Here is a 14,944-nt window from a genome sequence, read left to right on the forward strand (position 1 = left end):
AGGAAGGAAGGAAGGAAGGAAGGAAGGAAGGAAGGAAGGAAGGAAGGAAGGAAGGAAGGAAGGAAGGAAGGAAATCCTTAAAACATCAACCCATATATATTTGATCCTTAATACAGGTTATATTTAAGTATAAGAGATTCTTAATATCTCACTCTTCACAGAGACCCCAAATAATGACATTGTCATTTTACCTCTTACATGTATTTTCCAAAATTCATGACTCCTCTTTGCTTTCTTGACATGCCTCTTTCTGTTTTGCCAGCTGCTTCTTCTCTTCCTCATGGAAGCCCAGAACAAAACCCAAGGAACGGGATTCATCCTCCTTGGTTTGTCCAGCCTCCTGAGCCATGAAGTCTACCTTTTCTTGATGTTTGTTGCTGACTATTTGGTCACCCTGATGAGCAACTTCATGATCATAATCTTAATTCTCTTGGATGCCCGTCTCCACACCCCCATGTACTTCTTCCTCAGCCAGCTCTCCTGCTTGGATATTTGCCTTTCTTCTGTGGTGGTGCCAAAGATCTTGGTGAACTTCCTACGCCAACAGTACACCATCTCCTACAACCAATGCTTGGCACAAGCCTTCTTCCTGATTGGCTTTGCGGGATGTGAGCCAGCATTGCTGGCCGTCATGGCCTATGACCGCTATGCTGCCATCTGCCAACCTTTGCACTATGCCCACCTGATGAGGAGCAAGGTCTGCATCCAGATGTCCGTGGCCGTTTGGCTTTGGGGCTTCCTGAACTCAGCGATCTATGCCACTCTGGCCTCCAAGTTGGATTTCTGTGGACAGCTCCTGGTTCCTCACATGTTTTGTGATGTCCCTCCATTATTGAAAATTGCCTGCAGTGACACTTCCATCCATAAGTTGGTCAGTTACATCAACAGCATCTTCGTGGGTCTTGTCCCTCCTGTGCTCATCATCCTGTCCTATTTCTACATTTTGTCCTCCATTTTACAGATCCGCTCCAAGGTCGGCAGGCGCAAAGCTTTCTCCACCTGCGCTTCACACCTTGCCGTAGTAACACTCTTTGTTGGAAATGCCTTTGTGTACTACAACCAGCCCAGCGCTGGCTATTCTCTAGAAGTGGACACTTTGATCTCCACCATGTTTTGCATCGTCACCCCCATGCTGAACCCCTTGATCTACAGCCTTCGCAACAAGGAAGTGAAGGGGGCCCTGAAGAAACTTCTTAACATCTAGAAGATGGGACAGGCTTCATTGTGTAGTGTGCTTGTTAGTGTTTGGGGATTAACCCCTAGCAGAGTATTGCAGCAGTAGTCAAGCCAGGCAGCCAAACGAGAGTGGAAGGGCCCCAGAGTATACACACACTGAACACAAACACTGTTTGTAGTTTAAATAGTTTTTAATCCATTTAGAGTTTAAAGCATTGTCATTCAGTCCATTTGTCATTCACTATATTTCCATCCAGTAAGACTCACTATTACAGTCCAAGTTAAGAGTCCTTACAATATGTTTATCAGCCGATAAAGATATCTTCTCCTCCTCCGGTGCCTCTCTACAGAGAAACAAACGCTGGATATTCAGCAAGACGCTCAAACAGTAGAACAGTTGAATTCCGCAGTAAATCAGCAAACAGTAGCAGACAGGATCATCTCGGTCACAGGCACAGTACAAACAGTATTCACAGTTAGTCACAGTAAGCTTTCCAGCTTCTAATGCTTCCTTATATTGTAACTTCTAACCGCACCCTTAATCGGCTAATTGCCTGCAACATTGTGCTTAAAGTGATAAGCACTTAAACCATGATATCTAAGTTTTATATATTTATTCACCCAAACCATATTTGGTATCAGTGTTATACCTAACATACTCCCCTTTTGGGTGAAATAAATATATAATACCTTTACAATCTAATCCCATAGTTTTCACAACTCTCCTGGTGCTTACTGGCACCTTGGGCTTTAGTAAAATTATCAGCTAAATTGTCCTCCGACATACAGTACTCTAGCTGAATCATCTTACTTCTTACAGATTGTCTCACGTTTAGGTATCTTAGATCTGTATGTTTGCTCCTTGTTTTTACTGCAATATTTGTGGCCATTTGAATTGCTGCCTGATTATCTTCATGTATAATTATAGGATAATCCACAGTTATACCTATATCAATTAACATTTGTTTATACATTATTAATTCTGTACATAACAGAGATAAACAGGAGAATTCTGCCTCCATAGTAGACAAACTTATATGCTGTTGTCTTATTGACTTCCAGCCTATTAATGTCTTACCCAGCGTTATGGCTGTTCCTGAAGTCGACTTTCTAGTGTCTCTTTCTGATGCAAAGCTAGCATCTGCATAAGCACTCAGAATTAAATCACCTTTTGGCTCTAAATACAATGAATAATTCATTGTCTTTTTAAGATATCTTAATATCCTCTTAGCTGCAATCCAGTGTCTTTCACACGGTGCAGAATTGAATCTAGCCAACTGATTCACACAGTACGAAATATCTGGTCTAGACCAATTACTTATATAAGTCAAACTACCAATTAAAGATTGATAAATCACCTTATCAAACTCCGGGCTTTGTTCATCAGTGTTGCTAAACTCCTGACTCATTGGAGTCTTAGCCGGCTTACAAAGCTCCATCTTATAATCTTTTAGCAATTTGCTTATCTTATCTTCCTGAGATATCTTAAAACCTTTCCGTGTTTTCTTTATATTTAAACCGAGATATTTCTTTATCTCCCTAATTGCTTGATCTTTATTCTCTTTCCTAATGATGCTATTATTTTATTTGCTTCATCATTAGTTTCAGTTATCAATGCAATATCATCAGTGAACAACAATAATAATGATACTTTCCCATTTGTCTCCCTCTTAAACAGACATGGATCGGCTAAACCAGCTTTAAATCCTATATTGTTTAGTTCCTTTACAATATACTGGTTCCATTCATAGCCTGATTGTTTAAGACCATAGAGGCTTTTCTTTAACAACCAACAATCATTATTATTCTTATTTTCACTTTTAATACCAACAGGTTTTTTCATATAAATAGTATGTTTTAATGGGGCGTGCAAGTAAGCAGTTTCCACATCTAGATGGTTAACTATATAGTTTTTACTAGCTGCCCACACTAAAGGTGCCCTCAAGGTTGCTGCCTTAAGACTAGGTGCAAACACCTCATCGTAGTCATTGGCATTCTGCCTAAAACCTTGGGCTACTAACCTTGCCTTATGGATTAAATTACCATCTTTATCTGTTTTTACCTTAAATATCCATTTGCAGCCAATGGACTTCTTACCTACAGGTAATTTGGCATTCTCATACACTTTCATATCTCTTAATGAATTCAGTTCCTTATTCATTGCTGCATACCAACTTTCTTTTTCCTTAGTAGGATACTTTTAATTTCTTCTACAGAATTAGGAACTTGATTAATCTGGCACACTGTGTTAGCCTGGTACCTATCAGGCGGTCTAGATACACGTGTAGTTCTTCTGGGAATTACAGGGCTTACAGGAGGACTTTGTTGAACTACTACCTGTTCATCTTCCTCATCCTGTTCAGCTATTGAATCTGTTTCTTCCTTTATGGGCACTATTTCATCCTGTATTTGTCTCTTTACTTTATTTTTAAAGTTACAGGGATAACTAATGGGATTTCTATAGGATTCAATAATTACATCTTTATTGGCATCCTGTTCTAATTTCTCCCATCCTTCATGTTCTAGAAATTGGGCACTAGCACTACATAACACTTTAGATGTGCCTTTCTCCCAAAATCTATATGCCCTATGGTTTGCCTGATAACCAACGAAGAAAAATCTTTTAGCTCTATGTTGCCCTTTTTTTCTGAGTTGTGCAGGAATATGCACCCATGCTGGTGCACCAAATGTGTGCAGGTAACTTAGGTCAGGTTTCCTGCCATGCCACCTGGTGAATGGTATTTCACCTGTCGTTGTGTTAACAACGTTGTTCAATATGTTATTAGCACACATTGTAGCCTCCCCCACAAATAATCAGGTAACCCAGAATCATTTAACATTGTTCTAACCATTGCCTGTAGTGTTTGGCCTCTTCTTTCAATAAAAGCGTTATGTTCTGGCCTGTATGGAGCAGACTTCTTATGCTCTATTCCAGCTACCTTAAGTCTGTTCTGGAATTTGTTATTAATAAATTCCGTACCATTATCTGTCACCAGGGTTATCAGTTGCCGTTTAGACTTTCTTTCAGCAAACTTAAGCCAATTGAAAAATGTTGATATGTTTCAGTTTTGCTTTTCATTAAATAGCAAAACCCATATCTAGAATAATGGTCCATAATGCTCAGTATATATCTAGCACCCCCCATACTGGGTTTCTTTGGACCTATTATGTCTGCAAATACTACTTCTAAAGGTTCTTTTGTTTTGAAACCATTTAGCCTATTTGCAGGCAATACTTTGCTCTTATCTTCACAGCAAACATTACAACGCAAATATTTATCACAAGGTTTTAACCTTATTCCTTCAGATAACTCAACTGTACGTTTTAGCATTTTAAAATTTACATGCCCCAAACGCCTATGCAATAAATGGATACATTCATTATGAGGCTTTATATTATTAAATACAGTCTGTGCCTCCCCTTTCTTACTATTATCTAAGACATATAATGTTCCATTTAAAGCTGCAGTTACCCTTTTGTTATCTTTTTTCAATTATGCAATTATTATCCTTAAAAGTAATTACATAACCTAATTTATCTAATACCCTTACTGAAAGCAAATTAAACTTTAGTTGCGGTACATACAACATTTTTATATCCTGGTTTATGCACGGACAATGTGCAAGACCTTCACCTTTCGCTTTCAGATTCCAGCCGTTAGCAAGAGATATATGTTGAGAGCTTGTAGACATTTTTATAAATTTTGTCTTATCTCTTGTGATGCAGTGGGATGCGCCACTGTCAACCACCCATAGATCATTCTTCACATCAGAGTTGCTAAACATGGCTAGTTCAAATGCTTTCTTTGGCTTTTTTACATTCTGGCTTTTTCCTTTTTTGCAGAAACTTGCCAAATGTCCTCTTCCTCCACAATTAAAACATTTTTTAATTGTGTATGCTGTTGAAGATAAATTCTTTTCTTCCATGTGCTGTATTTTGCTAAGCTGGTTTCTTTCAAGCTTTGAAGATAATTTCTCTTCTTTCTTATCTTCTCTTAGCTCGTCACGCTCACGCCTTCTTCTGGCTTCTTCTAATAGCCTGCCTGTAATCTCGGTTAATGAGAGGCTTTCTTTTGGCAATACCTCTAACGAAGTCACATAGTCATCATAGCTTTGATCTAATGAAGATAATATGATGTAGACTTGTTGCAGTTCATTAAATATAAGCTCTTTTTCTTGCAATTCTTGAAAAATGCTCTTCATACAGTTTAAATGAACTAACATATCTCCATTCCTCTGAAGATGCGTTCAAAAAGCTTCCGTGTAAGATTTATATGTGCTCCTACACTGTCCCGAACATAAATCTTCCTGAGGTTCTCCCAGCAGTTTGCAGCATTTTCTTCTCCACGAATATGGACAAGCTGCTGATCACAGAGAGTCAGTCCTATGATGCATAAAGCCTGCTCATTTTTCAGTTTAAAGTCTTGTAACTTTTCGTTATCATCATCATCAGCAGGATCCCAGCTACTCACATCTGGTGGGTTTGCTATAATGTCCCACAAACCTTCTCTGCGTAGAAGTAAACTACATTTCATTGACCATGAAACATAGTTTGTTCCATCCAGCCTGGATATCATGGACAGTTGTGACAAATTTACTTGTGCCATTACTCTTCAGATATTTTGACTATTTTAAACTAATTAAAACAGTTTGTTTTTACAGTAATGTGCAACTCACACCAACTCTCTCTGCTATATCCTGGTTAGTTAGACTATGCTGCTGGGCCCATAACCAATGTTAGTGTTTGGGGATTAACCCCTAGCAGAGTATTGCAGCAGTAGTCAAGCCAGGCAGCCAAACGAGAGTGGAAGGGCCCCAGAGTATACACACACTGAACACAAACACTGTTTGTAGTTTAAATAGTTTTTAATCCATTTAGAGTTTAAAGCATTGTCATTCAGTCCATTTGTCATTCACTATATTTCCATCCAGTAAGACTCACTATTACAGTCCAAGTTAAGAGTCCTTACAATATCTTTATCGGCTGATAAAGATATCTTCTCCTCCTCCGGTGCCTCTCTCCAGAGAAACAAACGCTGGATATTCAGCAAGACGCTCAAACAGTAGAACAGTTGAATTCGCAGTAAATCAGCAAACAGTAGCAGACAGGATCATCTCGGTCACAGGCACAGTACAAACAGTATTCACAGTTAGTCACAGTAAGCTTTCCAGCTTCTAATGCTTCCTTATATTGTAACTTCTAACCGCACCCTTAATCGGCTAATTGCCTGCAACATTGTGCTTAAAGTGATAAGCACTTAAACCATGATATCTAAGTTTTATATATTTATTCACCCAAACCATATTTGGTATCAATGTTATACCTAACAGTGCTGTTTTGTGTGTGTGTGTTCTCTAAGAAAAATGAGACGACTTCGTAGGAATTGGTCAATGGACTGACTCAAAGTACCATAAAACATTTCCTATGAGACAATGGAAGATATTATATTAATTCAGCATTCTGTGTTCTGTCCTAACTAGGTGCCTACAAGAAGCACAACCAGATGCCTTTGGGTAGATTTTTTACTTTCATTAACAAAAACAGCAGCAGCAGTATTGTACATCTTGCAAATCTACCAGCCCCTGAGAGACAGGAGTTCAACATTCATCTTATCAGTTTTAAGAAACAGTCGAAGATGAAATTTAGTTGTGGTCTGGATGGATTTCATTCTTTCAAGAGCCCTTTTTTCAGGCATTCATGGGATCGATAATAATAATAATAATAATAATAATAATAATAATAATAATAATAATAATAATAATAATAATAATAATAATAATAATAATTGTTAAGCCTGGATTCCCCAATGAGTGTTAAGGAAAACAAACTAAACAGAATGTGTAGCGTAGTCAGATAGGCAGACAGGTAAATGTGTGAGATAAGTTTGTATTTTAGTTAACACGCAGTAAAAAACAGATACGCTTGTGCTATCAAAAATATAGTTTATTCCATTAGGAATTATAGCATAGTCAAAATAAACGGTCCATTAGTCATGTATCATTTCAGTCAGTCCAGTCAGGGATAGTCAATTTGCAAAGTCCGTGTTGAATAGCCAATGTCAGTTCACTTACAATAAATCAGTCCGTATTATCTCTTCTCTCCGTTGAGAAATCAACACTCCTTTCTCTCCTCCGTTCCAGTAAGGAAAAACGCAGTCATCAATCCATCCAGTAATTAGGGATCATTAAGCCAGAGAGAGAGAGCTGCAATTGACTTGCTTCTTTTATGGTGCTTTTTACAACCACACCCTTAATTACATTCTTGTAGTTAAAGTTACACACACTTTAACCAACAAACCATGATAACTTATTTATTATTTTTACCCAAACCAGTTAGGGTAAACAATGTTATCCCTAACATTCTCCCCTTTTGGGTAATAATAATAATATAATAATAATATAACCATTTACACTTTTAAATCATAATTGATACAACTCTCTTTAAATTTTACTACACCTTGAGCTTTTGTAAACTGGTCTGCAATGTTTTCTTCCGTCATGCAGTACTCTAGTTTAATTAGACCATTTTTCACAGATTCTCTAACATTTAAGTATCTTAAATCAGTATGCTTTGATCTAGTCTTTACAGCAATATTAGTAGCTAACTGTATGGCTGCCTGGTTGTCCTCGTACACAATAATGGAATCTTTAACAGTTATACCCATGTCTAATAATAACTGTTTGTACAGAATTAAGTCAGTGCATAGTAATGACAGACATGAAAATTCTGCTTCCATCGTGGACAAGCTGATATGCTGTTGTCTGATTGACCTCCACCCTATTAGTGTCTTACCATATAATATAGCCATCCCAGATGTTGATTTTCTAGTGTTTATGTCAGTTGCAAAACTTGCATCTGCATAGGCACTAAGAATCAAATCACCTTTTGGCTCTAGATACAATGCATGGTGCATTGTTCCTTTAAGATATCTTAAAATTCTCTTTAATGCTTGCCAATGACATTGATGTGGATCATTATTAAATCGTGCCAGCTCATTAACACTATAAGCAATATCTGGCCTTGACCAATTGCTTATATATGATAAGCTACCAATCAAAGATTGATAGATGGTCTTATCGAATTTGGGACTTTGAGCATCAGTTTGGCAAACTTCCTGACTCATTGGAGTCTTTGCCGGCTTACAAAGTTCCATTTTATACATTTTAATTAATTGGCAAATTTTATCTTCTTGAGATATCTTAAATCCATTTGTGGTTTTGTTAATTGTCAATCCTAGATACTTTTTAATTTCACCTAAATGCTTTAATTTTATCTTTTTGGCTAATAATGAAATAATCTCAGTAGCTTCATTATTGGTCTTAGTAATCAAAGCAATATCATCTGTAAATAATAACAATAATGACACCGTTCCATTATTTTCTCTTTTAAACATACATGGATCTGCTAAACCAGATTTAAACCCTATATTGTTTAATTCTTTCACAATATATTGGTTCCATTCATAGCCAGATTGTTTCAATCCATATAGACTCTTTTTGAGTTTCCAACAATCATTGCTATTTGCTTTATTATCATTTATACCTACTGGTTTTTTCAAATATAGTGTATGCTGCAATGGTGCATGTAGATAGGCAGTTTCTACGTCTAAATGGTTAACGATATAATTCTTCTTAGCTGCCCACACTAAAGCTGCTCTTAAAGTTGTAGCCTTTAAATTTGGTGCAAATACCTCATCATAATCAAATGCATTTTGATTAAATCCTTGAGCTACTAACCTAGCCTTATAAGTAACTGTGCCATTATTTCCAGTCTTTACTTTGAATATCCATTTGCACCCAATGGATTTTTCTCCTGGAGGTAATTTGGTATCTTCATATACTTTCATTTCCTTTAATGAATTTAACTCTTTTTCCATTGCCTTTTGCCAATTCTCCTAATCCTTTACAGGATACATCCTAAGTTCATCTATACTAGTAGGAACTTTATTTACTTGGCAAACTATACTTGCCTGATACCTTTCAGGTGGTCTGGTTATACGTGTTGTGCGTCTAGGTATTACAGGACTTACAGGTGGACTTTCCTTTATTTCCTGTTCTTGATTATCTATCTCTTCTTGATCAATTATTTCTTCTTGTTCTGGTTCTATTTGCTCTTCGTGGACTTCTTCTTTAATTGGACTTTTCTTATAATTAGTCTTTTCTTTCTGCCTCTTATAGGGTTCTATAATAACATCATTATCTGAATCTTGCTCTAATCTATTCCATCCTATATGTTCTAGGAATTGTGCATTAGCACTGCAGTATACTCTAGAATTACCTGGTTCCCAGAATCTATAAGATCTATGGTTTGATTGATATCCAACAAAAAATAATCTTTTAGCTCTATGCTGTCCTTTGTTTCTGAGTTGTGTAGGGATATGCACCCATGCTGGTGCACCAAATGTGTGAATGTAACTTAAATCAGGTTTCCTACCATGCCACAGTGTGAATGGTAATTCACCTGTTGTTGAATTAACAACATTATTTAATATGTGATTACCACACATTATAGCTTCTCCCCACAATTTGTCAGGTAATCCTGAATCAGACAACATAGTCCGTCCCATTGATTGCAGTGTTTGGCCTCGTCTCTCTATAAAGGCATTATGTTGAGGCCTATATGGTGCAGACTTTTTATGTTGAATACCTGCCATCCTAAGTCTACTCTGGAATTTATTATTTGTAAATTCTGCACCATTATCTGTTATAAGAGTTACTAATTTCTTTTTAGTTTTCCTCTCTGCAAATTTTAACCAATTAAAGAAATTTAGATACGTTTCAGTTTTTCTCTTCATTAGAAAACAGAAACCATACCTAGAATAGTGGTCCATTATACTTAATATGTATCGTGCACCACCTACACTTGGTTTTTTAGGACCTATTATATCAGCAAATACTACCTCTAAAGGCTCTTTGGTAGTAAATCCATCAACTCTATTTGCCGGTATAACTTTGCTTTTGCTTTGATTGCAAGCAGAACATTGCAAATACTTATTACAAGGTTTCAAACTTATTCCTTTAGATAGTTGAACAGTTCTCTTAATCATTTTAAAATTTAAATGACCTAGCCGTCGGTGTAACAAGTGAATACATTCATCATGAGGTTTCTTATTATCATAAACCGTGTTAGCCACCTCTAAACCATTATCATTTAACACATACAATTCACCTCTTAAAGATGCAGTAATTTTCTTACCTTCTTTTTCAATTAAGCAAGTATCTCCCCTAAAGGTAATTACGTATCCTAATCTAACCAACATTCTAACTGAAAGCAAATTAAATTTAAGTTGAGGTACATATAACATTTTTACGTTCTCTTTTATACAAGAACAATGTGCAATACCTTCACCTTTTGCTTTCATTTTCCAGCCATTTGCCAATGAGATATGCTGTGAACTCATGGACATTTTTACAAATTTTTTGTTATCATTTGTTATACAGTGGGATGCTCCACTGTCAACCACCCATAAATTATTTTTTACAACTCCATTACTATACATGGCTAACTCAAAATTTTTATTTTTTCTTTGATGACTTCCAGTATTCTGTCTTGCATTCTGGCGCTTTGCTTTCTTACAAAATCTTGCCAAATGTCCTCTACCTCCACAATTAAAACACTTTTTAATTGTGTATGCAGTAGGTTCATTATCTTCCTTTTGAGGTTGCTCACTCCTTAACTGATCTCTTTCAAGCCTTCTTCTGGCCTCTTCAATCAATCTGCCAGTGATATCAGTTAAAGTTAGGCTTTCTTTAGGTAAAATTTCAAGGGAAGTTACGTAGTCATCAAAACTTTCGTCTAATGAAGATAGAATTATGTAGACCTGGTGTAGTTCAGAGAAAATAAGCTCCTTCTCGTGCAGTTCTTGAAAAATGCTTTTCATAGTATTCAAATGACTCAGCATATCACCATTCTTTTGGAGATGCGTCCGGAAAAGCTTCCGTGTTAGATTTATGTGAGCACCAACGTTATCTCGGACATAAATCCTCTTCAGTTTTTGCCAACACCCAACAGCTGTTTGCTCTCCGCGTATATGAACAAGTTGCTGATCAGATAGTGTTAGTCCTATGATGCAAAGAGCTTGTTCATTTTTCTGTTTAAAGTCTTCTATCTTTTGACTATCTTCCTCATTTTCAGTATCCCATTCCTCTACGTTTGGTGGGTTTTCAATTATGTTCCACAGACCTTCTCTTCGTAGAAGTAGACTACATTTCATAGACCATGAAACATAGTTTGTTCCATCCAGCTTGGATATAAGGGACAAACTTTGTAGACTGACTTGTGCCATGTTTCAATATATGGATATAAAACTATAATTAATAAAAACACAGCTGTCTGTTTACTGTAACGTGTAACAACACAAAATCTCACTTTTTACATAAACCTGTTTTTTATCCTAGTTAAACTCATTTTGCAGTCTCTGGGCCCATAACCAGTGTTAAGCCTGGATTCCCCAACGAGTGTTAAGGAAAACAAACTAAACAGAATGTGTAGCGTAGTCAGATAGGCAGATAGGTAAATGTGTGAGATAAGTTTGTATTTAAGTTAACATGCAGTAAAAAACAGATACGCTTGTGCTATCAAAAATATAGTTTATTCCATTAGGAATTATAGCATAGTCAAAATAAACGGTCCATTAGTCATGTATCATTTCAGTCAGTCCAGTCGGGGATACTCAATTTGCAAAGTCCGTGTTGAATAGCCAATGTCAGTTCACTTACAATAAATCAGTCCGTATTATCTCTTCTCTCCGTTGAGAAATCAACACTCCTTTCTCTCCTCCGTTCCAGTAAGGAAAAACGCAGTCATCAATCCATCCAGTAATTAGGGATCATTAAGCCAGAGAGAGAGAGCTGCAATTGACTTGCTTCTTTTATGGTGCTTTTACAACCACACCCTTAATTACATTCTTGTAGTTAAAGTTACACACACTTTAACCAACAAACCATGATAACTTATTTATTATTTTTACCCAAACCAGTTAGGGTAAACAATGTTATCCATAATAATAATAATAATAATAATAATAATAATAATAATAATAATAATAATAATAATAATAATAATAATTCAGTGTAATAATTCAGTAATTCAAGTACTCAATAAAAAGCTCCATTTGTACTCAACACTTGTGTTCATTTTATTGCCAATGAAAGGATATCTGTGGAGATTCTCAGTCATTCAGTTCATGGTTGTCCCAAAGGTGCTTTTTCAAAAGGCAACGGGACTTTGGTTTTCCTTGAAGACATTTCACTTCTCATCCAAGAAGCTTCTTCCGCTCTGATAGCTCATTCCCCACCATCCACTTAGAACGGAAGGAGCTTCCTGGATGAGAAGCAGGTGCTTTGGAAGGGAGGTTGACCCCGTCTTCTTCGTGGCAGCCCCTGAGATATTGGAACCCTGCTATCATATCGCCTCCCAATGGTCTCCGCTCCACCCTGGACAGATTCAGGTTCAGACCCAGGACCCAGACCTTCAAGGAGGCCAGGCGGCAAGCACTTAATTGAGAAAGTCAAAAACCGCGAAGTCAGGCAAAGGAAGTCCACAAGGTGAATGTAGGAAGAACAGTTCAAGGTCCCTCTAAGCCCATTACAGAAACTAGGAAGATGATCTGAGAGCTGCTATCAGGGTTCCGGCGATTGCCCTATTTAAATCATGAGCCTCGAGCCAAGCTTCAAAAAAAACCTCAAAAGATTTATGAGGAGCAACATGCTGGCATTAACCTAAAGGAAGCCAACTCTGATATATGTAATTCACAGTCCCCTGTGACCCTGTTTCCCCCCTCCCCTCAGGTGTGTCATCAATCACATTCTCCAATTGAGCACGTTCACTGGCCGGGTGTCATCCATCACATTCTCCAATGAAGGATATTTGCAAGCAGGAGATCCGGTAGCCTAGCTACACTCTTTGGAAGATAAGAGTGGAATGTGTTAGGTATAACATTGATACCAAATATGGTTTGGGTGAATAAATATATAAAACTTAGATATCATGGTTTAAGTGCTTATCACTTTAAGCACAATGTTGCAGGCAATTAGCCGATTAAGGGTGCGGTTAGAAGTTACAATATAAGGAAGCATTAGAAGCTGGAAAGCTTACTGTGACTAACTGTGAATACTGTTTGTACTGTGCCTGTGACCGAGATGATCCTGTCTGCTACTGTTTGCTGATTTACTGCGGAATTCAACTGTTCTACTGTTTGAGCGTCTTGCTGAATATCCAGCGTTTGTTTCTCTGGAGAGAGGCACCGGAGGAGGAGAAGATATCTTTATCGGCTGATAAAGATATTGTAAGGACTCTTAACTTGGACTGTAATAGTGAGTCTTACTGGATGGAAATATAGTGAATGACAAATGGACTGAATGACAATGCTTTAAACTCTAAATGGATTAAAAACTATTTAAACTACAAACAGTGTTTGTGTTCAGTGTGTGTATACTCTGGGGCCCTTCCACTCTCGTTTGGCTGCCTGGCTTGACTACTGCTGCAATACTCTGCTAGGGGTTAATCCCCAAACACTAACATTGGTTATGGGCCCAGCAGCATAGTCTAACTAACCAGGATATAGCAGAGAGAGTTGGTGTGAGTTGCACATTACTGTAAAAACAAACTGTTTTAATTAGTTTAAAATAGTCAAAATATCTGAAGAGTAATGGCACAAGTAAATTTGTCACAACTGTCCATGATATCCAGGCTGGATGGAACAAACTATGTTTCATGGTCAATGAAATGTAGTTTACTTCTACGCAGAGAAGGTTTGTGGGACATTATAGCAAACCCACCAGATGTGAGTAGCTGGGATCCTGCTGATGATGATGATAACGAAAAGTTACAAGACTTTAAACTGAAAAATGAGCAGGCTTTATGCATCATAGGACTGACTCTCTGTGATCAGCAGCTTGTCCATATTCGTGGAGAAGAAAATGCTGCAAACTGCTGGGAGAACCTCAGGAAGATTTATGTTCGGGACAGTGTAGGAGCACATATAAATCTTACACGGAAGCTTTTTCGAACGCATCTTCAGAGGAATGGAGATATGTTAGTTCATTTAAACTGTATGAACAGCATTTTTCAAGAATTGCAAGAAAAAGAGCTTATATTTAATGAACTGCAACAAGTCTACATCATATTATCTTCATTAGATCAAAGCTATGATGACTATGTGACTTCGTTAGAGGTATTGCCAAAAGAAAGCCTCTCATTAACCGACATAACAGGCAGGCTATTAGAAGAAGCCAGAAGAAGGCGTGAGCGTGACGAGCTGAGAGAAGATAAGAAAGAAGAGAAATTATCTTCAAAGCTTGAAAGAAACCAGCTTAGCAAAATACAGCACATGGAAGAAAAGAATTTATCTTCAACAGCATACACAATTAAAAAATGTTTTAATTGTGGAGGAAGAGGACATTTGGCAAGTTTCTGCAAAAAGGGAAAAAGCCAGAATGTAAAAAAGCCAAAGAAAGCATTTGAACTAGCCATGTTTAGCAACTCTGATGTGAAGAATGATCTATGGGTGGTTGACAGTGGCGCATCCCACTGCATCACAAGAGATAAGACAAAATTTATAAAAATGTCTACAAGCTCTCAACATATATCTCTTGCTAACGGCTGGAATCTGAAAGCGAAAGGTGAAGGTCTTGCACATTGTCCGTGCATAAACCAGGATATAAAAATGTTGTATGTACCGCAACTAAAGTTTAATTTGCTTTCAGTAAGGGTATTAGATAAATTAGGTTATGTAATTACTTTTAAGGATAATAATTGCATAATTGAA

General features: G+C 37.2%; 1 protein-coding gene across 1 annotated transcript; it reads left to right on the top strand.

Moving 5' to 3' along the window:
• Positions 1 to 228: 228 nt before the first annotated feature.
• On the top strand, positions 229 to 1,204 carry LOC148130299 (olfactory receptor 5V1-like). Its single transcript, XM_087969152.1, has one exon. It carries the CDS (start codon positions 281 to 283, stop codon positions 1,202 to 1,204), a length of 924 nt encoding a protein of 307 aa, XP_087825278.1. The 5' UTR covers positions 229 to 280.
• The last annotated feature ends 13,740 nt before the right edge of the window (positions 1,205 to 14,944 follow it).

This window comes from Notechis scutatus, chromosome 6, assembly GCF_049901735.1.
Source record: "Notechis scutatus isolate UNSWTSFEM ecotype Mainland chromosome 6, rNotScu1.2, whole genome shotgun sequence".
Taxonomy (NCBI): Eukaryota; Metazoa; Chordata; class Lepidosauria; order Squamata; family Elapidae; genus Notechis; species Notechis scutatus.